This window comes from Hyaena hyaena, unplaced genomic scaffold (genome assembly GCF_003009895.1).
Source record: "Hyaena hyaena isolate Hyena2069 unplaced genomic scaffold, ASM300989v1 scaffold_130, whole genome shotgun sequence".
In the NCBI taxonomy this organism is placed as follows: domain Eukaryota; kingdom Metazoa; phylum Chordata; class Mammalia; order Carnivora; family Hyaenidae; genus Hyaena; species Hyaena hyaena.
The window spans coordinates 2,489,394-2,517,340 of NW_024080762.1; the positions used below are offsets into that span (position 1 = coordinate 2,489,394).

Sequence of the window (27,947 nt, forward strand, 5' to 3'; positions counted from 1 at the left end):
ACTGGCACACCCTAATTTTAGAAATGAAGAAATGAACACTCCGAGAAGGTTGGTAATTTATACAAGGTCACATGGCTAGTGACAAAGTGAGGACCAAGATCGGAAGCCGTGTCTTGTGAGAAATGGAATTTGTACTACTTTTTATAATAAGGACATATTTAAATGTATTTTACTGATTTTAGAAAGATATAAAAGATAATTGAAATTCAGTAGTAATCTGCTATATGATTGAATAGTTTTAAAGGGAATGGAAATTGAATGTGACTTCTGGTGGATTTAAAGTCTTTTACAATATAGAACATAGTTATTCTTGGTGTTTGAAGGCTGAATAGTGGTTATGAGGAGAAACGAACCAAATAAGAAGCTCAGAAGCTTGATCCCTAGCTTCACGGAATAGCTGGATTAATAATTAAACTCCTTTGTTCAGTAACTACTGAGTGGGTACCTATGAAATATAAGCTATTTCAGAACAAACTTCTTAAAAGAGCAACCTATACTGATGTTCAGTTGTGGATTCATCTATAAAGTGTGAACTAGAAACAGACTGGTAATTCAAAGAGCCAATTTCAAACAGTACTGGGGACTGTATGAATCACGTACTACACACGCTTAAGAGATGATTTCATCAGATTTTCACAAAGAGTCTGAGCTTCTATTAAAGGCAGTAGGACTTTACAAGAAAGGCTAAACCTAAGAAAACTGGATACATGCCAAATCAGCTCAAATACAGAGTGTCTTAAGGAATTTATACATCTGATGACTATATTTCAGCCCAAATAATTATAGGGTAACTAAACTTGGAAACAAAAATAAACCTCTAATTGTGAAGATAAGCTATAAATCTGTTGGTAAGAAGGGAAAAAACTGTGAAATTCTGGCATCTTCATGATAATAGTTCAATGTCTGGGATAAAAGCCATATCCTTTATATAGCAATGGAAAAGGATCTATCTGGGACCAAAAAATATATACTTTTTTCCTGACTTCAGTCTGTCACAAAGGTAAAATATAGAAGTGATTTCAAATTAATTAAGAAATAGGGTGATTTAATAGGTGTTTGATAACTTAGATTATACTCTGTTAGCAGACTATTAAGGCTCTAAAACATGCATATTTTATATAGGAAGAAGTTTTGCTCCAAACAAATAATAGTGGTCCTAATATAGGCAGTAATTTATTATGTGGAATTTAGAAAAATAAATGGCAATGTGGGTTTTTAACCATATACTTTAGAATAGTTAGTTATAAAAGACATTACTTTCTTGACTCCAACAAATATGAAAACAGACTTTAAAATCAGAGTTTTTGTCTAGAAGAAATGGCCCATATTTTTCACTTAATATTTTTTCTTAACAGAGAAAACTGATTTTTCTAGGTCACAGTTAATGTCAGAGTGAAGGCTGGTAGCCATGTCACCTGATTTCTCTTGGCCCAGGGATATTAGCTATTAAATATTGGGCAGGGGGTGGGGGAGGCAGAATAGGCTAGGTTTACTGCTATAACAACTTCGGAATTTATATGGGCTTAATGACTAAAGCTTACTTCTTTCTTTTAAGTTTATTTTGAGACAGCACACAGGGGAGGGGCAGAAAGAGAGAGAGGGAGAGAATCCCAAGCAGGCTCCACACTGCCAGCACAGAGCCCGATGCGAGGCTTGAGCTCGCAAACTGTGAGATCATGACTTGAACCGAAATCAAGAGTTGGATGCTTAACCAACTGGGCGCCCCAGGCGCCCCGACAAAAGCTTATTTCTTGATGGTTCAAAGAACACTGCAACTGTCATCCAAGTAGTGCCTAAGTATTCCTGGGGTCAACTCAACACACGTATCCACCATGACCACCACACGGGAGAAAAAACTGTGAAAATCATACACTGGCTTTTAAATGCTTCTGCTTGCAAATTATATGCATTGCGTCTGCTCACACTCCGTTGGCCAATGCAAGTTGCACAACTGCACTTAAGTTGAAGGGGAAGGGAAATGCAATCCTCCCATCTCCCAAAAAGAGGAGGAGAATCAGAACGTATTGGTGAGCAGTAGTAATGGCTACCCCAACAGAAAACTCACTTCCACCTCAGATAAGGCTGTTCCAAGTTCTGGAGAGCAAACTGTAAACAATGCCATCTTATGCCAATAAATGTGGGTCTGAAGTGAAAACGTTAGAAATTCTGAAGTCGTGTCTGTTTCAGAATTCTGAGAATAGTGCCTATGGCAGAAAAAATACTGCCTTAGAAATTAAAAGGAGAAAATTCTGCCTCCTTGGATTGTGTGTACAACTGTCCTTGTTCTAGGCCCCCAAAATAGGTCTATTCTCTTTTTTTATGGATGGCTGTGAAACTATTTGAAGACCACTGTAGTGTCCTCCTTATGTCTTCTCCTCCGTCAGTGAGTTGGGCCAGCTTCTCTGGACACACTCCAGTTCGTTGTCAACCCCTGAAGCTAATAGTTCAGGTATAATCTGGCCATTAAAGAAAAAATGGAGACTGTTGTCTCCATTTTTCTGAATTCTCTATTTCTATAAATGATATTGTTTTAAACCATATTTACTTCTAATGATCACATCTCACAATTAACTCAATTTGAACTTAATGTGCTAAGTCTCATCTCACGTATCTCTGCATTTGTGCTGGGAATTATTTGTTATTATAGAGTCCAGGATTTTCAATTTATCTATTTTTGTCTCACTAAATTACACTTATTTTTCTACCCTAGAGGTCAACAGATTTTTTTCTGGAAAGGGCTAGTAGTGAATATGTTAGGCTTTGTGAACCATGTAAGATCTCTATCGTGTATTCTTTGTTTTTTTTTTTTTTGTTGTTGTTGTTGTTGTTTTAAATATGATGCTCCAAAAATCTATGAACCATTCTTAGCCTGAGAGCTGTTCAGAAACAGTCTGCAGGATAGATTTGGCCCACAGGCTATTGTTTCCCAAACCCTGTTCTAGATTTACTGAGCTACTTTGGGATTGTGATTCGATTAACCAGTGTATCAATATTCTCATCTAGTCATTAGCAAAAATATTGAATAGAGGGGCGCCTGGGCAGCCCAGTTTGGTTGGGTGGCTGACTTTGGTTCAGGTCATGATCTCGCGGCTCGCGAGTTTAAACCCTGGGTTGAGCTCTGTGCTGACAGATTGGAGCCTGGAGTCTGCTTTGAATTCTGTGTCTCCCTCTCTTTCCGCCCCTCCCCTGCTCTCACTCTGTCTCACTCTCCTTCTCAAAAATAAACAAACACTTAAAAAATACATATATATTGAACCAAATGGGCCTGAGGAAAAAGCCTCAAGGCATGCCGGTATGGCTTCTTCTACAGGCTGGCCTTAATCCCCTGCTTCCGTGCTGTGGGGACACTGGAATCACAATTTCACTTGACTGTGGTGTCATACAACTTACTCAAAGCAATACCACAAAAGACTTTGTCAAAAGCTTGGCTTAAATGCCGAAACACTGTAACACTCCTCTGAGAGGGCCTGTTTACAATATTTGAAATAGAAAATTAATTTGTTAGGCATGAATTGTTTTTAGTGAACGTCTGCTGCCTCCTAGTGATCAATGCCTTTAGTACTCACAACTCATCCAAGAATCCAACTTAGGTTTCGTTCGTATTCAACATCAAGTTTACTGTCACAATTTGTGAAATTTATATTCTTTCCCTTTATGATAAAAAGATCAGTTCATCCTACCCTGCAGCTGCTCTACTGTTCTACACTGTTTCTTTCAAAAGCCTAGTACTTTTTCACTACATTTATTCCATTCTGTAGATCAAGGACTGGCAACTCCAGCCCACAGACCAAATCCACTCTGTCACCTATTTTTGTAAATAAAGTTTTATTGGAACAGAGGCATGCTCATTCATTTATGTAATATCTATGCCTTCTTTCACACTACAGTAAGTTTAGTAGTGTTCAACAGAGACTACATAGTCCCCAGAGCCTAAAATATTTACTATCAGATCCTTTACAGATAAAGTTTGCCCCTGCTCTAGATCAAACGTACCTATTTCACCTATCCTAGGCTTCACTTTCTTCTTCTTAATATTTATTTCTACTCTTAATAGACTAAAAGCCATTCTTCCTAACTGAGATAACAAAAGCAAAATAGAACCCGAGGAATCGGGTTATATTATCGACTTAGATTATGTCTCTTGACCTCATGTTATCTTTTGCCATTCCTCTGGGTCAGACCCCTGGCAGCTCTCACTGCCACGAATCCCCCTGTTTTCTCATCTCACCCACCCTCTCCTTCCCAATTCATCCCCTGGGCTGCTACCAAGACAGACCATCTTTTTAATAGGCAAATATAATTTAACCACCGTACACCATATACTCCTACCATGTCCAAAAAACAGCTAAACTCTTTATGATGACGGAAAATGCCCTTACAGCCCCCCGCTTGCCTGGGAGCGCCCTTTACTCCTGCTACACCACCTCCATGTGCTTGGACATGTTGAACTGCCTCCAAACGCTATATCCCCTCACACTCTGCATTATGGCTTCCTCCACTCTCCCTACAACACCCTCCATAGAGGTATCCTCTCCTTCTTCACCACTTTCCAGGCCCACATCAAGTATTTTCTCCTTTGGAACTTTTCCTATTTCTGTGGTAGACACAAAGGCACTTTATCCTTCAATATTATTGTGCTGAGTGTGTGTGTGTGTGTGTGTGTGTGTGTGCACGCGCATGTGTGTGTGTACATGAGGACTATTGTCTCCATTCTTCTGCATTCTTTATTTCTGTAAATAATACTGTTTTAAACCATATTTACTTCTAATGATCACATCTCACAATGAACTCAATTTGAACCTAATCTGCTAAGTCTCATCTCACGTATCTCTGCATTGGTGCCGGGAATTATTTGTTTATCTATCAACCTATATTTTCTAGCTTGGCATTTTGCATTATAACCTGTCTGCCCTATGATGGGGTTTTGGAATGGTGGTGAGGCCCAGAGCCGACAGCCAAGAAAATACTCTTGAGAGGTCTTTGGTGCAAAAAGATTATTTTATTAAAGCACAGGTCCTGGCTTGTGGGGTGGGGAGGGGTGAAAAGGAGGGGTAACAAAGGGGCATTAGGAAACTTTTTTGGGTGGTGGATTGTTAAGAAGCTCGGCTCTGGTGATGTTTCACAGGTGATATACATGTTGAAATTTATCAACTTGTACAGTTAATATGTACAATTAATTTTATGCCAATTATACCTCGAAGAAAGCTTTTAGTAAGATGTTAAATTTTTTTTTAATTTCTCAAATTAAGCCGTGAAGGAGCAGATGTGCAAGGATTGCTGCTCTGCATTTAGCAGAACAGCTGGTCCTGCTCCCACCCCAGGTGATCTTCTCTCATTTCCTCACCAGGCAAACACAACCCATGGAATGTGCAAAGACAGTGATTATATATAGCATTATTCTCCTTTATTTCAGGCACGAAAGTAGATAAATTTCACCCCATCAAGACTTTATTGTACATTACTACATTCTCAGGATTGTGTGAGATAGAGAAGGAAAGGAAATAAACATGTATATAGACTGTCTGTATGTTTCAAGCAAGGAGGGAGAATGGCTTCTGTCCTTAAGGATTGTATACGTTAGTTGGGTAGGCAAGACTGCCATGAATTCATTATGAGAAACATCATATATCATTAAGTGCTAATTTATATAAATGAGTTAGCTTCATTTCATCCCCAAACATCTCAACTTCACCAGGAAGAGCAATTAAAGGAACCAAAGATGCTCAATTAAGAAACACATGGCGATAAGGGTAAAAATATGAGACAATGTTCACAGGATAGACTTGAACAGGCTAAGGACAAAGAACCCTATCTCCACGCTGGAACAAAGAGACGCAGAGCCCTAGAGGATCCCTGGCATTCGTGAATTCATCAACACTTGTAACTATCTGCTGGCTGCCTCAGAAGGCCATCATATTGCTGAGCTAGAAATGTAAAATGCACACACTGTGAAAATGGATCCAGACAACGAGTCCATTGGCAATTGAATAGCTGACCAGTCAGAATCCACATTAACATTAGCAGAGTCTAGAAGTCAGAAAACACATGGAGGTTTAGGGTATTCTCTAGCTCTGAGATTACTGAACTGAGAACATCAATGGGTGTTTTCTGAGACAGTAAAGCATTCAAATAAATCCGGGCTGCAATGAAATGAATTAAGGCAAGTTTGTTATAGGACTCCTTGAAACCTATAATATGCTAATGTGCACTGTGTGCCTAGAAGGTGCATGTATAGCACTTCACTTAGATCAGGAGCCATGTTAAAACATCCAAGTATAGAAAATATCGAATATGCAGACAGAACGAACAAGAGAGAATGACTCTGAGAGGTATGGCATCACGCACAACAGCTCCATGCGATGCTTCCCTAGGAGCCTCACACTGTTCTGAGGTTTAGTGCTTTATTTTATCTTGACAACTCTGACATAATCATGACCCCCATAATACTTTGAGGAAAATGATAGATAGAAAGGTTAGGTAAATCTCCAAAGGTCTTTCGGCTAGAAAACAGTCACACGAGGATCCAGACATAAGCAGTCTGGCTCCGGCACCCATGTTCTTAAAACATTATGTAACTTACTGATGACATTTTTACTCATCCACTCCAAACTATTAGTTGGGTATTAAGCCAGAATAAAAAATACTCGTGATGATGAGTTTAAATAAAAGGTTAGGAATTAAAAAAACAAACAAACAAAAAAACACCTGTTAAAAAGAAAACCAGTCTGAAAATGGCATTGCTTGGCAAGGCCCCAAGCCAGTAAACCAAGACTTACTACCTAACTTAAGTGTAGTTTTGACCCTTCCAAAATGTAATCTGTAACCAGTCAACCTGGGAATTTCCTGGTCAGCACTAGGAAATTTACTGATGGACCCTTTCCCTTCCCATCAGAAGGGTGACCTTGCCTAAAACAGTTTGCTGATAATTTCCCCTTTTCCACTCCCTCTGTACCTTTAAAAACCTTTCTTTTTCTGTAGTCATTGGGAGCACCTCTCTACTTGCTAGACAGGATGCTGCCCAATTCACGAATTGATCAATAAAGTCAATTAGATCTTTTACATTTACCCTGTTGAACTTTTGTTATTTAACAGCCCTCTTCAATGAAATTGGGAACAAAGGACAGGGGGTGAAAAAAAAATCTGTACTTATAATTATGAATTATATTGTCATGATAACTCATAGTTTATTAAAACCAAGAAGCAGTTCAAGCAGAGGGTATGCACCCCAACCCCCCGATCCACAGTAAAGAAAATATGGCGGCCGCTTCCAAAGGGTTCTCACCGTAACTCTCTTCATATCTAGCTGGCGCAGCTGCATCATATTCTGAAGGATAGTGTGTTTGTACCATGACTCTTGAGCTATTGGATTGCCATCAAAAGTGATGTCTGAGAGAGAAGAAGAGTCAGCAAGGCAGCAAAAGCTTTCAAAACTGCAGGAGAGACAGAAACCACTGGATTATTGTGAGACCTTCCAACAGAACTTTCATTGATTCACTAATATTCACATTATTATTTTTGAACAGTTTCAGATTTACAGAAAACTTGAGAAAATAGCATAGAGTTCCCATAGACTCCGCACCCATTTTTCTCTGTTATTAACATCTTGTAGTATAGTACATTTTTACAATTAATTTATAATTATTTACAATGAATTCATTCTTCCATTACTGTCTGGCACTATAAGATTCTCTAGACTCATATTATATATTTCCTTTTTTTTATTTTTACTTTTTTTTTAATATTTTTTTTATTTATTTCTAGGAGAGAGAGAGACAGCGTGAGCAGGGGAGGGTCAGAGAAAGAGGGAGTCACAGACTGAAGCAGGCTCCAGGCTCTGAGCTGGCAGTCAGCACAGAGCCCGACGCGGGGCTCGAACCCACGAACCGTGAGATCATGACCTAAGCGAAAGTCGGACGCTTAACCGACTAAGCCACCCAGGCGCCCCTATTTTTACTTTTTTAATGATTATTTATTTATTTTTGAGAGAGAGAGATAGCATGAGCAGGGGAGGGTCAGAGAGAGAGAGGAAGATGCAGAATCCAAAGACAGTCTCTAGGCTCTGAGTTAACTGTCAGCACAGAGCCTGATACGGGGCTCGAACCCACGAACCGTGAGATCATGATCTGAGCCGAAGTCAGATGCTTAACTGACTGAGACACCCAGGCACCCCTCATATTATATATTTCCTACCCTACTTCTAGAAGCAGCCATTTCTCTAAGAAGCCATGGTTCCTTTTATTGAATGCAACTGTAACCAAAGATCTGGTGGCTGGGTATACTTTTTGCTCCTGGGGTGTCATTTTTTTTCAGGCCCTCTGCTGACAGAGCAAGGAAATAAATGTGTGAATATTAACATGTGTGTATACATACCTCTATACTATTTAACCATCTATGTCTACATTAAGCTAAACATGAATTCACACTGATGTTCCCCAACTCTATTATCAAAAGGATCATTCTACCTCTTTCCCTTGCTGATCTGTCAATTCCTACCCCAACAAGGAGAAATCTGACTCTCACCATCCCATCCATTTATTTAATTGCTCAGTTCCAGAATATATGCATAGTGGCATCAGCATTTTCAACCTGAACCCCCACCAGCATTTTTAACCTGAACCCCACAGGAAACAACTTTGTTAACTGAAGTATACTGTTATGTATCATTCCTTTAGCATTTCTAAGTTACATAAGTCAACACCTCCCTTCCCCTCCCACCTTCAGGGGCAGTTGTTTCATACATTTGAAATACAGTTAGCTTCTCTTGTCATAGCCTATATTCATTCCTCCCTGGGGTCCTCTAACCTCCTAAATATTATTTTTACACTTGCATACATTAAGGTTCACTCTGTGCTATAAAGTTCTGTGGGTTTTGACAAATATGTAAGTATCATACAGAATAGTTTCATGGTCCTAAAAAGTCCCCTAATTCAACCCTCCTCCTCTTTCCCTGACTCCCTGGTGACCACCGATCTACTTATTGTCTTTACAGTTTTGCCTTTTCCAAAATGTTATATAGTTGGAATCATACAGAATATAGCCTTTGCAGACTGACTTCTATCACTTAGCAATATGCATTTAAGGTTCTCCCACGTCTTGAGGCACCTGGACGGCCCAGTCAGTTGAGCGTCCGAATTCGGTTCAGGTCATGGTCTCACAGTTTGTGAGTTCAAGTCCCACACTGGGCCCCTTGCTGTCAGCACAGAGCCTACTTTGGATCCTCTGTCCCCCTCTCTCTCTGCCCCTCCCCAGAGCTCATGCTCTCTCTTAAAAACAACAAACAAAACAAAACAAAACAAAAAAAGTTAAAAAAAAAAAAAAGAAGTTTCTTCCATGTCTTTTCATGTCTTCATAGCACATGCACTCTCTCTATCACTAATATTCCATTGTCTGGATGTACCACATTTTGCTTATCCATTCACCTATTGAAGGCATCTTGGTTGCTTCTAGATTTGAGTGATTATAAATAAAACTGCTATACATATTTGTCGGCTGGTTTTTGTGTGAACATAAGTTTTCAACTCAATTGGGTAAATACTTAAGAGTGCAATTGGTGGATTATATAGTTAAGACAAAGTTTAGCTTTATGAGAAACTGTCAAACTGTCTTCCAAAGTGGCAGTAACATTCCTACCAGCTCCGCATTCTCATCAGCATTTGCTATATGTCAGGTTTTTTGTATTAGTCATTTCAATAGATGTGTAGTGGTGTCTTATTGTTTCAATATACAATTTCCTAATGTCAAAGGATGACATTATTTTCATATTCATATTTGCCATCTGTATATCTTCTTTAAGTTTTTATTTAAATTCCATCTAGTTAACACACAGTGTGATACTAGTTTCAGGTGTACAATTTAGTGATTCAACACTTCCATACATCACCCTGTGCTCATCACGGCAAGTGCACTCCTTAATCCCCATCATCTATTTTACCCATTCCCCCACTTACCTCCCTTCTGGTAATTATCAGTTTGCTACTTAAGCATCTGTTTTAGTTTGCCTCTCTCTCGGTTCCCTCCCACCCCATTTGCTCATTTGCTTTGTTTCTTAAATTCCACACATAAGTAAAATCATAGTGTGTTTGTCTCTGGCTTATGTCACTTTGCATAGCACTCTCTAGCTCCATCCAGGTCATTGCAAATGGCAAGATTTCCTTTTTGATGGCTGAATAATATTCGTGTGTGAGTGTGTGTGTATGTGTGTAAATGTCCCTTGTTTTTCTTAATAGTGTCTTTCACAGGACAGAAGGTTTTAATTTTAATGATTTCAACTCATCAGTTTTCTCTTTCATGTATCATGGTCTTGGTATTTAAAAATTCACCACCAAGGGGTGCCTGGGTGGCTCAGTCAGTTAAGTGTCTGATGCCAGCTCAGGTCATGATCTCACGGTCTGTGAGTTCGAGCCCTGTGTCGGGCTCTGTGCTGACAGATCAGAGCCTGGAGCCTGCTTCAGAATCTGTGTCACCCTCTCTCTTTGCCTGTCCCTTGCTCTCAATTTCTCTCTCTCTCTCTCTCCTTCTCAAAAATAAATAAACATTAAAAATTCATCATCAAACCCAAGGTTGCCTAAATTTTCTCCTAAATTTTCTTCTAGAAGTTCTATAGTGTTGTGCATTATATTTAAGCCTACAATCAATTTTGAGCAAATTTTGTAAAACGTATAAGATCTATGCCTAGATTCTTTTTTTTTAATGTGAATATCCTATTTTTCCAGTATCATCTGTTAAAAAGACTACCCTTTCTCACTCCTTTGTCAAAGATTACTTGACTTTATTTAGGTGAATCTATTTCTAGGTCGCTTATTCTTTCCCACGTATATATATGTCTACTCTTTCACCAATAGCACACTGTCTTGATTACTGTACCTGAATAGTTAAGTCTTGAAATAGCATAGTATGAGTCCTCCAACTAACTGTGTTCTTCAGTATTGTGTTACTATTCTAGGTCTTAGCTTTTCCACTTAAACCTTAGGATGCATTTGTTGTTATCAATTTGTTTGGATTTTGACTGGGTCTTTTTAAAAATTGAGGTATAATTTACAAACAACATTATATCAGTTTCAGGTATATAACATAATGGTTCAATATTTGTGTATATTGTGAAATATACCACATTATATCTAATATAACATCAATCTCTATAAGCAGTTACAAAAATGGTTTTACAAAATTTTTCTTGTGTTAAGAACTTTTAAGATCATCTCTCTTAGCAACTTTCAAATATGTAACACAATAGTATTGATAATAGTCAATATGCTATACATTACATTCCCGTGACTAATTTATTTTATAACTGAAAGTTTGTACCTTTTTACTCCTTTCCCCCATTTCAGTCGCTGCCAGCCCCCTGCCTCTGGCAACCACCGATCTGTTCTCTGTATCTATGAACATGTTTTGCTTTTTTATTGATGGCTTTTGTTTTTGTCTTTAGATTCCACATATAAGTAAAATCATATGGTATTTGTCTTTCTCTTACTTATTTCACTTAGCATAATACCCCAAGGTCTATCCATGTTGTTACCAATGGCAAGATTTCATCCTATTTTATGGCTGAATAATATTTCATTATATATCTCTCCCTGCCTATCTATCCATCCATCCATACGTACATACATCCCACATTTTCTTTATCCATTCATTTGTCCATGGACACTTATATTGTTTCCATATCTTGGCTACTATAAATGATGCTGCAATGGACACGCAGATATCTTTTCAAGTAAGTATTTTCATTTTCTTTGGATAAATACCCAGAAGTGGAATTGTTCAATGGTAGTTCTATTTTTAATTTTTTTGAGGACTTCCATTTCTTAAAGAAGAGAATACTCAACTTTTCTAAATGATACCCCAGAGAAGGCTAGTAAAAATCATTTATATTAGAATCACTGTCATTTGATGACTATTCAAATAACTAATGTAAATATTTAGGCCTAAGAGGACTTCCTTTATTCAGGCACTATAATGAATATCCCATCTTTCTGTGTAAGAAAAGCTAGAGGATATAGAATATTTATGGTATAGAAAATAACCTATATGCAGGGGCGCCTGGGTGGCTCAGTCAGTTAAGCATTTGCTTCGGCACAGGTCATGATCTTGCGGCTCGTGGGTTTGGGCCCCATGTCTGGCTCTGTGCTGAAAGCTCAGAGCCTGGGGGCTGCTTTGGATTCTGTGACTCCCTTTCTCTTTCTGCCCCTCTCCACTCGCACTCTGTCTCTCTCACAAAATGAATAAACATTAAAAAAATTAAAAAGATGGGGCGCCTGGGTGGCTTAGTCGGTTAAGCGTCCGACTTTCGCTTAGGTCATGATCTCGCGGTTCGTGGGTTCGAGCCCCGCGTCGGGCTCTGTGCTGACTGCCAGCTCAGAGCCTGGAGCCTGTTTCAGAGTCTGTGACTCCCTCTCTCTCTGACGCTCCCCTGCTCACGCTGTCTCTCTCTCTCCTAGAAATAAATAAAACATTAAAAAAATTAAAAAAAAATTAAAAAGAAAATAACCTATATTCTGACAATTAAGATCAAGGCAAGGTATATGGTAAGACTAAAGTTCACATTTTTTATTGTCACATTTAATTATTTCTTCTGTTTCCCTCCCATTCAAAGTAAAAAGATCCTTTCCTATTGTTTATTTTACCTTAGAGATTATCTTTATCATCTAATAGGTAAATCTCACAATTCAAAGGCTCATTATGGTTTTTGAGACATATTTAGATAATTATAGGAAAACAATTTCCCCCAGTTTATTGAGTAATAATTGACATACATCAGCATTATGGTTTAATTTATATATATTGTTAAATGATGACTATAATAGCTTCAGCTAATATCCATTTTTTTCATATAGATGCAATACAAAGAAAAGATAGAACAAAAGAAAGAAGAAAAAAATTTCCTCCTGGTCATGAGAACTCACAGTTTTTACTTTCTTTCTTTTTCTTAAATAGTTTAAATTATTTCGAATAATCAATTTTCCATTAATTCTGTTATTAATATCATTATTTCTTTTAACTTTCTTTAGGATTATTTTACTGTTTTTTTCCCCTAACTTCTTTATTTTTTTTTCTTAGTTTATTAGCAAGTTGGTTTCCATATAACACCCAGTGCTCATCCCAACAAGTGCCCTCCTCCATGCCCATCACTCCCTTTCCCTCCCCCCACACCCATCAGCTCTGTTTGTTCTCAGCATTCAAGAGTCTCTCATGGTTGGCTCCTCCCTCTCCCCCACTATTTTTCCACTTCTCCTCCCCCATGGTCCTCTGTTAAGTTCCTCCTAATCCACCTATACGTGCAAACATATGGGATCTGTCCTTCTGTGCCTGACGTATTTCGCTCAGCATAACACCCTCAAGTTCCATCCATGTTGCTACAAATAAGAAAGAATGAAATCTGGCCATTTGTAGTTTTTACTTTCTTAACAGCTTTCCTATATATCATACAGCAGTGTTAGCGGTGGTCATCATATTGTATATTACATCATTAGTACTGATTTATCTTATAATTGGAAATTTGGACTTTTGACCCCCTTCCTCCAATTCTCCCTTACCCTCATCCTCCACCTCTGGTAACCACAAGTCTGATCTCTTTCTGTGAGCTTGGTTTTTGGTTTCGTTTTTAGATTCCACATGTAAGTGAGATCATACAGTATCTATCTTTCTCTGTCTGACTTATTTCACTCAGCATAATGCCTTCAGGGTCCATCCACGCTGTCATGAACGATAGGATTTCCTTATTTCTTACGGCTGAGCAATATTTATAAGTATGTTATATATTTATATTTATATTTATGATACATATACACTATATATATACACACACCATATATATATATATATATATATACACACACACATACATATATGAATGGACAAAGAAGTTATGATATATATGATATATATATATGATATATATATATACACACACACACACACACACACAGACACTTAACTTGTTTCCATGGCTTGTTTATTGTAATATGTTGCTGTGAACAGGTGATGCAGATATGTTTTCAAGTTAGTTTGCATTTCCTTTGTATATATTACAAGAAGCAGAATTGCTGGATCATATGGTAACTCTGTTTTTAATTTTTTGAAAATTCTCCCTACTATTTTTCATAGTGGTTGTATGAATTACAATCCCACCAACAGTGCACAAGGATTCCCTTTTCTCTACATCCATACCAGCATTTGTTATCTCTTGTCTTTTTGATGATGGTCATTCTAACAGGCGCGAAGTGATAACTCATTATGGTTTAATCTGAATTTCCCAAATAACTAGTGATGTTGAGCATCTTTTCATGTACCTGTTGGCCTTTTGTATATCCCCTTTGAAGAAATGTCTATTCAGGTCTTTTGCCTATTTTTTAGTTGGGTTATTTGTGTTTGTTTGCTATTGAGTTGTATGAGTTCTTTATACATCTGAGATATTAATCCCTTATGAGATAGGTGGTTTGCAAATATTTTTCCCATTGCACGGGTGGTCTTCTCACTTTATTGATAGCTTCTTTTGCTGTGCAGAAGATTTTTAGTTTCATGCGGTACTTGTTTATTTTTTTATTTTGTTTCTTGTGCTTTAGGTAACATATTTTTAAAAAATCATTATGAAGACACACGTCCTGAAGCTTTATTTCTGTGTATTCTTCTAGAAGTCTCATGGTTTCGGATCTTACATTTAAGTCTTCAATTCATTTTGAGTTAATTTTTGTGAGTGCTATAAGATAGGAGTCCAGTTTCATTCTTTTACCTGTGAATATCCAATTATCCCAGCAGCATGTACTGAAGAGATTGTCCTTTCTCCAGTGAGTATTCTTGGCTCCCTTGTCACATACTGGTTGACCTGATATGCTTAGGTTTACTTCTGAGCTCCCAATTCTATTCCATTGGTCTACTTGTCTGTTTTTATTCTAGTACCCTACCGTTTTGATGACTATAGCTTTGAAATCAGGAAATGTGACAGTTGGTTATCCTCAGTATTTCTATGGCTATTTCAGGGTCTTTTGTGGTTCTGTATATTTTAGGAGTGTTTTTTATACCTCTGTAAAAAAATGCTATTGGAATATTGATAGGGAATGCATTGAATCTATGTATGGCCTTCGGGAGTATTGACATTTGAACAGCATCAATTGAGAAGACATTTTTTAAAAGGCTAGCATATGCAGATGAAAATGAGAGTTCATTAACTTAAATTTAACAATCACTACTAGTATAAATAAACTTGAACAAACATTGCAACTTTTTCCCATCTAGCAGTAACAAAATTCTTTTTTTCCCATCAATATGTAATATTTCAGAATAGTTTCTGATGTTTAATGGATGTTTGAAAAATGCTCCTCTTCTTCCCTCACAGTTGTTCATGTAAAGCTAAAATCAAAGATGCTTCTGTTAAGTTCAAAACTGAAACACAAGGCAAATTTGCTTTTCTCTACATTGTTAGGTGAACAAAGTCATCATCTCCAATCCACAAATCTGCTTCTCTATGTATATTTCCTATCTGATAAATAATGTCACTATCAAGTCAGTTGCTGAGAAACAATCTCTTAGTCAGAAACTGAGATTTGAGAATGTGAGATGTGAGGAGCTATCAAGGGATTTTAAGCCAGGGAGGGGGGTGCGAATAGGATTACAATAACTAGCAACTATTAGAATAATTAGTGACATTTTGTAAGGTATAAAGGAAAGAAATGAGTTACGAGCAAAAATTAGTTACAGACTGCAGTAAATAGAGGTAAAAAAGAAAAAGGCTCTAACATATCAAAAACTAAGGTAGAAGCAAAGAGAGTAAGGAGGACGGGATAGGTTCTATGGAAGTTAGTGCGTAGCATGTACAGAGATAATTCATAAAGACATTAAAATATAAAAAATTGCATTAGTTGACAAAACACCTTTTCATCTGTCAAGTCTCCTTTATCTGAAACAGTATGTTATACTGGTGACCCATGGCCATTAAGACATGTTTCAAAACGGCTTTCATTAAATTTTCCTGCAACCACCACAGGTGGGATACTAATTTCAACCTTTAAGAAATGAAGTAGTGTAAAAGGCAGAGGCAGAGAGAACTCTTCTATGCTGAAGAGTGTTTCTTCTTCAATGACCCAGCATATCTAAACAGAATTAACTATAAGGTTCTTGAGGGCTAGAAATGTACTGTGATCACTATTCCAAAACCTAACCTGGTCCCCAGCATCTAGTAAATGTGCGATCGTTTTGGCGAATGAACGAAAGAATATGATGACTTGATATGATTTCCAAAGGCTTATCTTTGATCTAAAAAGTAACAATTTTTCTTACATTAGTCTTAGGATTATTTAAAAGATATCATGCTATCAGGAATCGTTATGATCTGGTATCTGTCACTAATCAGGTATATGCACTAAAAAGTGGAAATAATATGTCCAGAAGCAGAGAGAAGCTGGAAAACTTCTTTTTACTATAGGTAAATCCTGATTTGATTGTTATTTTTTAAAATGTTTATTCATTTGTTTTGAGAGAGTGTGTGTGTGTGCATGCAAGTCGGGGTGGGGTGAGAGAGAGAGAGAGAGAGAGGGACAAAGAGAGAATCCCAAGCAGGCTCCAAACTGTCAGTGCAGAACCTTACATGGGGCTTGATCCCATGAACTGTGAGATCATGACCTGAGCCGAAATCAAGAGTCAGACACTTAACCAACTGAGCCATCCAGGCACCCTATTGTTATTTAATACCTATTTGTAACTTAGACTGCAGAGAGTTGATGATTCATTCCTTATTGCAAGCATAACTGTAAACTAAAATGATTGTAACTGTTCCTAGCCTTATTGCCCAAGTATTCCTTTGGGGAATGTAACTAGTCCAATATTTACCAAAAGGGTGGTGTTAGACAAAACTATACAGTGTCTTCATTGAACTCAAATATAAAGGCATTACTGAATACGGAAGAAAAGATTATGTCCAGTGAATGTAGTCATTACTAAGCACTTCAGAGGTCTAGGAGCTCTGTCGACGCCCATCTGGTCTATGTCTGTAATTCAAGCAACAGCCAAAGAGGCACCAAGAGTGGAGAATTATTGCAGTCCTTAGGGAGTACTATCCCGGGGACACTTTCCAGGTCAGCTGCTAGCACTGATACTCAGACAAAAGTCTTTATGCTTTGAATAGTCTTATTAAAGTAAAAATAAATCCCTATTTGATCCAGAAGATTCCTCGCAAAATTTCACCTCCACCTGCAAGGCATTTGACCAATAAACATGCCAGACATTCCTGGAAATGCACTGACAACGTACATAGGATTTTTAAAGACATTCTCTAATCAAATGAAAGAAGGCACGTTAAGTACAAATCCTGTCTAATGAAGAGGTACATCCTACCTAACCAGAGGAAATCAAAATCAGACTATAAAACAAACAAACAAAAAAAAACCTGGAACTAGAATAGTAAGTATAGTGAAGTACTGCTGCCTTTCAAGAACAGTCTCTCTCTCTTTTTTTAAGAGCACTCAGTCACTTGCCTCTTCAGAGTACCAAGAATGGAAAAGCTTGGGTCCAAAGGCTGACATCTAATTCATAACTTGACTTTAATCTTTTTCCAGATTACTCACACATTTGTTCTTCCCTAGTGTCTCCTCCCAACGCCACAGCTGCTTCCTATCTACTAAAGAACCTGCGGAGGCACAATGTGTCCCTACTGACCAAAACTCGCATCGCAGAAGGAAAAGAACATCTTTCAGTCCATTTTAGGTTTCCTTAATAAAATACAGAGAAAAAATAAAATTCCCATATATACAAGTATAGCACATAGATATTTAACTAACAATCCCCAAATATCAAATTTCTCCCAAAAGTAAGGTAGGTACTTTAGAAAAAGTACCGTTAGACCACCTTTTCCAAAGGAGAATCACTGAGGACAAAGCCCACAAAATACAAAAGGAGTTGGTTATTCAGGTTTATTTTAGTCCGGCCAGACAGCCCCTCCCGAGTACCCAAAGAGTCCTCAGAAGAGCGCCCCACTGAGCCATAGTTCAGGGTTTATATAGGGAGAGGGGGGAGGCAGGTGTACAGAAGCGAGAATTTTGCGGTTAGAGAAGGGGGTTGCTTAACAGTTGCTTGAAGAACATGTTTGACCATTCTAATCACAATGTTCACTAAAGATTTACATCTCAGGGGCTTGCTGCAGCCAGGAGGAGCCAGGTTGCTCAACCCCTGACCTTTTACCCGAATAGAGCTGGAGATCAAACAATGGTTGGTATCCCCCTTTGCAAGCCCCTCACCTTTTGGCCCAAGGGAGTGTTTACAATACCATTAAAGCACCACATACTCTGAAACAATTGTAATAAAAAGCTCACTTATTTTATATTGATCAGTGAGAATTTTACTGGACAGTTACTATGTAGCTAGCAGGCTGAAATGAAATGGAACACTTAAATAATCAAGTGTTCTCACAAGGACTGAAATATACACAACTGATAAATATAAAATACCTAGAGAAATCCATACAATAACATATAATTAAGTATTAAAGAATGAAGCACAGTTAAAGAAAATAGCATATAATGAAAGTGTTTATATATCTGATAGAATGAAATTTGTGTACTGAGGCTTTTGCAAAAACAACTAAAAATGCTAGATAAAATATATTTTAAAAAATCTTCTCAGGTGCATTCATGACCTGCTAAAAACAATAAGAAATACACAGGAAAAAAAAAAAAAAAGTAAAGGTGAGAACCCAGAGAGCTCTGAGGACATTTATTGAACCCAATGAACTTGAACTTTGGTTCATATGATCTTCAAAGCTGGGGGACAGAAAACAAATCCCAGGGGCTACCCAAGTTGAAGAGTCTAACTAGAGATTTGTCCATAAACCTTAGACCCAAGGACTAGACGTTCAATATAGAGTTAATTAGACATAAGCTTTCCCACCCACGACCCCAGATATATTGCCCCTCTCAAAACCTGAGGCTAAGTAGGGGAGAATTCTTCCCTGACTACCTGTAACCACAAACCACAATTTGCCACCTGAATCCCCACTAAACAGGTGGTCTAAAATATTTCAAGAGAACTGATATTTGGAAGAGGTCTACGGCTGCTTATGCCTATTGGCATCTGACAGAAACAAAATTTCTCCATGGAGGAATCTACCTTCATACAAGATCTCAAAAAATTCCCAAAGACAAGGTACACACACAAACAAAAAGGTATAGCTCATAGTTCAAAAGGAAATAAAACACTCTGACAGCCAGCAGAAACAACAGGTGACATAGATTGTCTAAGAATTTTTCACATAATGGAATTATGAAACATAGCATATAAAAACATTATATTTCAAGAAATAAAAAGAGGTTTGAAAATACAAATAAACCCCAAGAAGATCTGAAAAGACACAGAACTTCTACAGACTAGAAAAGTATTTTAAAATTAAAGTAAAAAAAGTCAAAGGCAGTGGATATAAATTAAGGAAATAAAGCATTTACATCCCTTTCCTGCTGTTCTTCATGGTAATCAAAATGCTAATAAGTTCTTTTTAATAGAAGAAATATAACTTAAAAAGATGAAGAATGATGGAATATCACCATGTTGTAATCCCTAAAGAAATAATGAGTCCAGACAATGATCATCAATTACTGTTAAAACACTGAAAAGATGATGAGGAACTTTATTAAAAAAGAATAAGTGAACAACAGCTGAAGCCAATAATTAGTTTTAACATTATGGTAAGCAAAACTAGCACATATTTTTTTCCCTCCTTTTACATTTCTTTTACTTTCTGGTTTCTTCCCTTTGGTCCTCCTTAACAAACAAACATCTATTTTGGTTCTTGTTAAGTAATGTTAGTTACTTAGTCACTAAAATTCTTTATAGTTTGTGACAATAGTAGGGGTTCTTAGGAACAAGATGTTCTAAAGATTTTAAAGACACATTCTAACGATAGCCTGTTCTTTTTTGTCACAAAACAAAAATGTGACTGAAACCATAAATTTCTTTCACACACATGAAAAAGATTCCCAAATTTCCCCTGGGGAAACTATTCAAAGAGTTTAACCCACTCGTCACAGTGTTTAAAAGAGTTTAATATTTGAGAAGCTAAAGTGATACCAGAGAGAAATAAATAGAAGACTATGGCTATAGATAGGAACAGAAAGAAAGTGAAAAGGAGGAGGTAGAGACTAAAAGAATTAAACAAAATAGAGAAAAATGTTAAACTATTTCTTTAGGCATCTTTTGCCACAACAATGGCACTGACAACAATCCAACAAGGACAGTATCTATTATGTCCCAATGCACCTGGCTGACAAAAGACATGAGCACAGAACTGAGTGTCTCAGAATTGTAGTTGACAATTCTATTAGCTTACTCATTTTCTAGCAGTAAAAAGACAAAAGCAACATAGCTTCGATCTCAGGAGATTCACAATGACTCTAATTACCAAGAGTAGATTTCAAGTCAAGGTCATACTCTTGTAATGCTAATTTGTGACACTGAAACCAAATTTAAAGTGACAAAGTTCTTGATATATTTTCCCTTATGAATTGACACGTGATGCAAATAGGTCTCCTCAAATTTACAGAAGAAAAAGAGAAGGATTCTTTGCCATCTCAAAGTGTGATAACAGTTCTAAAAAGCATGCTCATTTTAGCCACTTTCAACGTTAATATTAATTGTCTAAAAATTACACTGGCTATTATAAAGCAAGCCAAATCATATTCCCAGGTGCAACGAGATCTAAGTTCAGCACGGTGTAGGTAAGCAGCAGCCTGGGAAAACAACACTGATGTAGCATTTGTCGATACCTATGGTGTAAATGTTCCCCGCATGGCCGATTTCAAGCTACTAAGATGATGTTGCTGAACTGAAAAGATACACATAAACTGGTCTAGGGAGCCAACATGAGCTAGCTCGGGCACACCACTGCAGACCAAATTCCTCTTTTACAGTTAATGGAAGCATATTTGTTATTCCACCATGAAATAATTTTGTTATTTGGAGGAACATCCTTCTATTGATGATTTAACAGTAGTTTTGGAACTTTTTAATTGCATATAATATACATACAAAAAAGTCTACAAATCATAAGTGCACAGCGTGATGATTCTGCACAATCTGAACATACCCATATGAACAGTCCCCAGGTTAAGAAAATAGCTTAAGAGAAAAGAGAAAAAGGCTGCCTTAAACCTGGAAAAACAAAACATAACAGAACCAACAATGTTTTAATGAAAAAAATCATAAAATTTATAATCATTCTCATCATTTCATTTGATCTCATATTATTCTTTTTCTCCTTGCTCTCCATTACCCTGATGGAGAGCAGAATATGTGACCCCAAAATACATGACCTTTGGTATGTGGGTTATATTGAGCTGAAGACAGTTAAGACCCAGAAGACTCAACAAAACCTTTTACCATTTCCTTACATACCTAAAAGAATTGAAATAGGGGACCTGGCCCACAAAGACAGCTTTACCAGAGAGAACTTTTTATCTGAAAGAGTATGGCAGGGCAAACATGTAATTGCCAAACGTCCGCTCTCCTTTTCATCCTGTGAATCATCCTCCCTCCCTTTGAAGCCCCACTCCCCTATCCCATTCCTTAGCTCAAGACGGCATATGAGCCTCAACAGCTTGACTGGCCTTTGGGCCTCATTTTTATGGGGCTCCTGTACATATGTAATTAAATTTCTCTCCTGTTAATCGGCCGTATGTCAACTTAACTATTAAACCAGCCAAAGAACCTAGAATGGTAGAAGGGAAATTTTTTCTCCCCTACAGTTGGTGACCATGAAGGGAAATTTACTGACTGGCCCTTGCCTTGCTTCAGTGCTACTGTAGCTGAGAGATGTTGGGACCTCAGATAAAATCCAGCATACGAGAAGAATCCTCATGTCAAGTCTCCCAGATTTCTACCTACAGGATCTGATGGAAGCAAAAGTAGTGGAATTTTCTAAATTAGCAGATAAGTAGAACTATCTCCTTGGATACAGTGATAATGGTAAAGATCTGGTGTGAGCATTATTGATTCTGTTATTATTATTATTCCAGTTTATCTCAAAATGTTGTGAGCCACAAAAATAAACACATTTCCTTATCAATTCTATGATACTGAATTTTATCAGATCTTTAGCAATGGGCATTTTAAAGTTTTTTTGGTCATTTATAGATAGTTATTGTTTTACTCTGATGCTCTGCAAAAGTATTCCTTCAAAAGTACTTCATTTTCAAGAAGATTCAAGGAAAGCACTTCTGAAATGTACAGATTTTTGATAACCTTAAGATCATAAAGATGAACTGGATAAGAATTTACAGAACGCATGGAAAAACTGAATTCAAGGAAAAAAAAATCTGAGACCAAATGAAATGATGAGAATGATTATAAATTCTGTGATTTACTTCATTAGAACATTGTTGGTTCTGTTATGTTTTGTTTTTCCAGGTTTAAGGAAACCTTTTTCTCTTTTCTCTTAAGCTATCAACAATTTGTTTACAAATGGTTTGATAATTTGTGAACAAAGATAAAACCATTACTTTGACTATATTGCCAAGACTTTCGCTGGAATGTCACATTTGAGAATGTGCATAGAGTCAGATATGCCAGACAGCTTTAAGAAACTAAGGTTGACTTTATGGAGCCAGTAAGACCCCTGGGAAAAACTGGCCCAGTGCCTTGCTTACAGCGTTCCCAGCAGTTGGCTAGGTGAGTAAGGAAGGCTACTTCCTGGCAAGTTCAGAAACCTCAGGATATTTGGGGGACCTCAAGAGAAGAGGAATTCATCCAAATCTATAGGTATTGTGCATGCCAAGTCTGATAGTGAGACGTTGGCTTGGCTTCTTCGCTTCATGAGGCTTTTAAAACGACTAACCTGAGATTCCTTCTGAAAAGTCCTAACAGAGCAGATTAAAAGATTCTACGTGATCAATCATCATTCTTGTTGCACTTACATAAAGAATCAGGCAAAGTTTATTGAAACTAGGCTTAATTTGCAAACAAATTAGTCTTACTGTGGTTATCATAACAATTATGTTTTGGTAATTGCCCTTCCTGGATACTAGTTTCTAATACTATTAATTGTCATTGTTTTCTACTGGTGAAATGGACTCAAATCTGAATGTTTAGTTTTGTCCAATATGTGGCTGCAACTCTGCAAACTAACGTCTCTGGCTTTTCTCCCACCCTTCTGATTTGTAATCACTGAGAACTAAACCTGCCCTTGTTTCTGAAGTCAGGTAAGCTAAAGCTGAACAATCTGGTATCAGCTTTAGAGAAATCACTCCAACAGTACATGTATGGACAATCTTCATGTCTGTTGCTATATGGCTGGTGAGAAAGCTCACCAGGGACACTTAAAGTACAAATCAGGAAAATGTATCAGATTGCCACCATCTGCCTTAACTCTATCTAAAGATGCTTTGAGCCAGACATCTACATATCTTCTTGATTAGCTGCTTTCAGGATCCCAGAAACTGCAATTATAATTGGCTCCAATCATTAACCATTGTTTTTCTCTCCGTTTCCATAGAAATGCCTCCTATTAGCCTCATTTAACTACCTGACTGCTTGCACCTAGACCTAACTTGGGAGCCCACATACTCCTGAAAGGAGACACAACTGTGTAACTGAATTGGCCTGCTCTCAGGACTAGGAGACCAGCTCAATGAAATGGACCGCTCTACCAGCTCAACTTCTGGCCTGTGAAACTTCTTGGGGAGGTTTCAAGAGTGGGACTGATGGGGAAAGAGTACCGGACTCCAAACTATGCCACTTTGGTATGTGGATTATTGGGCTGAAGGCAATTAAGACCCAGCAGATTGAAGAGAAATTTTGACTTTTCTAAAAGGTAAAAATTTTAGTTACCTAGAACTTAGATGGGGGCCTGGCTCAGAAAGAGAGCTATTATGAGAGATAATTTTTCATCTGAAAGATCTGTATGTATGCATGGCAGGGCAAACATCTAATTACCAAGCATCTGCTCTACTTGTCGTCCTGTGACTCATCCTCTCTGCCTTGGAAGCCCCACGCCCCTATCTATGCCTTAGCTCGGGAGCTTAGTCTACGCGGCAACTGCTCCATTTGCCCTTGGGTCTCATATTTTTATGGGGCTCCTGAACATCTGTAATTATATTTGTTTTTCTCCTGTTAGTCTGTGCTATGTCCACTTAATATTAAACCAGCCAAAGATACTAGCAAGCTAGAAAGACAATACTTCTTTCCCCACAACCCACACCCTGATGGCCCCTGCCCGTGTCCCCTTAAAGCTAATACTCCTCCCTAAAGTAACCACTCATCTGATGCTAACTATAGATAAGGTTTGCCTATTTTTTGACTTTATGTAAATGAAATTCACTCGTAGGCACTCATTTGAATCTGGCTTCTGATGCTTCACATATTTTTTGAGATGCCTCATATTGCCTGTAGCTGTAGATTGATGACTCTCATTGCTGGGCAGTATACCATTAAATTCACCTTATTCTCCTATTGGAGGACATTTGGCTTGTGTGTGAGGTTGTTATAAATAGTGCAACTAAGAACGTTCAGGGGAACATGTTAAGCATTTCTGTGGCGTTTATACCTAGGAGTGGCATTGCTGAGCCATAGGGATGCTATTGCTTTTGACTTAATAGACATTTCCAGAGCTTTACAAAATGATTTATTGATTTACATCTTCGCTGGCAGGTATGGGAGCTCTATCTAGTAGCTACACATCTTCACTAATATGTTTTATATCGACATATTGTCCACATTGTATACATGGACAAATTGTACAATCTTGTCCTATTTTAAAATATTAATTCTTCCATATTTCGGTAGCTTCTACTTTTTTTTAAGTTTATTTATTTTAAGTGACAGAGAGCAAGCGAGTGGGGAAAAGGAGGAAACAGTGAAGGAGAGAGAATCCCAAGCAGGCTTGATGAGGAGCTCAATGCAGGGCTTGAACTCACAAAGCGGGAGATGATGACCTGAGCCAAAACCAAGAGTCAGACGCTTAACTGAGACATGCAGGTGCCTTCATATTTCTGTAGCTTCTAATACTGACTAGGCATCAAAATCATTTGTGGATCTCATCAAAAAAGAGAAATCCCTACATCGCATCCATATCTAAGTCAGAATTACTGGGGGAAGGTCATGGTTATATTATTCTAATAGTTGTGTAAGTAACCCTAACGCAGAATCAGGTTTGAGACCACTGATGTAAACTTCAGTTTAAATATTTCTAATGTGGACCTTGCAATTCCTCACTAATATTAAGAAATAAAGATTAACATTCACAATTCTAAAGAGAAAGATGTTTTCTCCAAAGTCACATGGTGATAAACTGGCCCATATTTACAAAATATGTACAAAAATTGTGTGTTGCAACATTGCTTGTAACAACAAAAAATGACAAATGGTCTAAAAGACCATCAATGAGGGCCTCATAAAATAAATGGAAATTAATCCATACAGTGAAGTTGAATGCAGCCATTAAAAAGAATGAGATAGGGGTGCCTGGGTGGCTCAGTAGGTTAAGCCTCCGACTTCAGCTCAGGTCATGACCTCACGGTTTGTGGGTTCGAGCCCCGCGTCGGGCTCTGTGCTGACAGCTAGCTCAGAGCCTAGAGCCTGTCTTTGGATTCTGTGTCTCCTTCTCTCTCTGACCCTCCCCTGCTCATGCTGTCTCTATCTCTCTCAAAAATAAATAAAACATTTAAAAATTTTTTTAAAAGAAGAATGAGATAGACAAACGAGGCTGATACTCACATGGTATAAGTAACTATATTAGTTAAAATTCGGAAATAATTCCACACCAGTTGGTAAAGGCCACTGCCCCCAAGAGGTCAGACCCAGCTCAGAAGTGTACTGAACGTCTGTTGTTCTGGCAGCAAAAAGAGTAACCCTTGGCACAGCAGGGGCTTTGAGACCCAGGTTAACATCTATTCTGACTCAGCAGTGCCCATGCTATATTTGTTAAAATTTCTGAATCACTACACTATCCTTGCTACGGTATAGCTGCTATACTTGTAGAAGTTAGAATCCTTTCTTAGAGGTTCCCACCAAACTCTTAAGAGCGGTACTTCGGCACCTGAGCCTGGGGGTTGTGGCACACTCACATTTCTGCACTGTCTTTGCTATAACAAACATGGAATGAAATAATAATAATAGTGCTTCTTAAAAAAAACAAAAAAGGTCGGGGGTGCCTAGGTGTCTCACTTGGTTTAGTGTCCAACTTTAGCTCAGGTCCTGATCTCATGGTTTGTGAGTTTGAGCCCCACGTCGGGCTCAGTGCTGACAGCTCAGAGCCTGGAGCTTGGAAAGAGGGAAGGAAGGTGTCTTCCTCTCTCTCTCTGCCCCTCATCTGCTCATGTTCTGTCTCTGTCTCTATCTCTCAAAAAACAAATAAACATTAAAAAATTTTAAAAACATCTCACCTCATCCCATAATTACGGAACAAAAACCTTAAATATGGAATGAGATTACATCAGCAAACTGCTCCATAGCTGTTCCTTCCTGCCTTCCTCTTTTTTCTCCCCCTTAATTATAAAACACACAATCATTAAGAAAATCTGGAAAAGTGTAAGACCAAAATTAAACCATGTGAAATCTCTCCTAAAGATATACTTGTTCATATATTTTTTAACATAGATCATATTACATAAAAGAGCTTTATATACTGCTTCCTTTACATTTTACCAACACTTTTCCATGTCATTAATTATTTCCATGTTATTATTTTAGTACATGTGTAAGTATTTCAATGTTTGGGGAATAACCTAATTTATGTAACCTGGTGAATTCTAGTCATCTGTGGAAGCCCATGCAGCTTAAAATTTGTAGGTACCGTACCTGTTTTTTTCCTCTCTCTCTCTGGCATGTTCATGACCGTCACAAAATGGAAACAACGTAAGTGTGTAACAATGGGGGCATACGTTATATTGATCTTTAAAACTACCTCTCCTACCTGCTCTGGCTTTCTCTTTGATGGCAGCAAGGCACAACAAGAGTGGTCAAGGATGCGAGCTGCTGCTATCATAAGTGATACATAAGTTGATTTGCAACTTTGTTTTAATCGTTAATAGGATAAAGGAACGTTTAAAGAATACTATATGATAGGCACTGACATTAGTGCTACAGACAGAAAGATGAATACAATGGAATTGCTACTCTTAAGGAAATTATATTCTGGTAGGAGAAATACATAAATGCACATAATATAAACACACATGCATATACACATGTGTATATATATGAGGAAATTAAAGAGACGGACTGAAAGTCCCAGCCCACCTTCCAAAAACAATACAAAACTACCAAGAAGACAAATTACATAAAACCAAGGCCCATAACATAACTAAAAGAGAGAATGCCCAAGTATCAAATTACCTGTAAGTAGGTAATATGGAAGGGAGATATGCAAAACTGTGCGGAAGAAAGAAAAGGGGAGCTGGTAGCGTGTCTAAAACTGATCTAAAATCACCAGCACAAAGAGAGGGTCCACAGTAAGCGTAACCATATTGGAAGAATGCTGGCTGATCCAAGCATGTACTACAAGGACGGGACTTTTAGGAGCATGTGACCTGAGGTGGCAGTCTTCAAAAAGTCATTGCTCTTGAGAGGATAGAAAGGAAAGTAGACTAGCTCTTTGGAAACTGGACAGTGAAAGTGAAAATGGGCAAAGGGGTATATTGAGAGCCTTGCGAGATAAAAGAGCACCAAAAAAGTAAAGATTAAAAAGGATAGGGGCGCCTGGGTGGCTCGGTGGGTTAAGCGTCTGACTTCGGCTCAGGTCATGATCTCATGGTTTGTGGGTTCGAGCCCCGCGTCGGGCTCTGTGCTGACAGCCAGCTCAGAGCCTGGAGCCTGCTTCAGATTCTGTGTCTCCCTCTCTCTCTGACCCTCCCCTGCTCACGCTGTCTCTCTCTCACTCTCAGAAATAAATTTAAAAAAATTAAAAAAAGGATATACAACCCCTTTTACACACACACACACACACACACCAATTATACTTTGGTGCACTGACAAAA

At 37.9% G+C, this 27,947-nt stretch overlaps 1 protein-coding gene across 2 annotated transcripts in view; it reads right to left on the reverse strand.

Moving 5' to 3' along the window:
- Positions 1-27,947, reverse strand: part of LRRC49 (leucine rich repeat containing 49) — a 154,706-nt gene that overhangs the window by 57,770 nt on the left and 68,989 nt on the right. For both annotated transcript variants that reach the window (XM_039237857.1, XM_039237858.1), the window contains one exon: positions 7,283-7,430. In XM_039237857.1, coding sequence (XP_039093788.1) covers positions 7,283-7,430 — 148 coding nt within the window. The remainder of the gene's footprint in view (positions 1-7,282; positions 7,431-27,947) is intronic.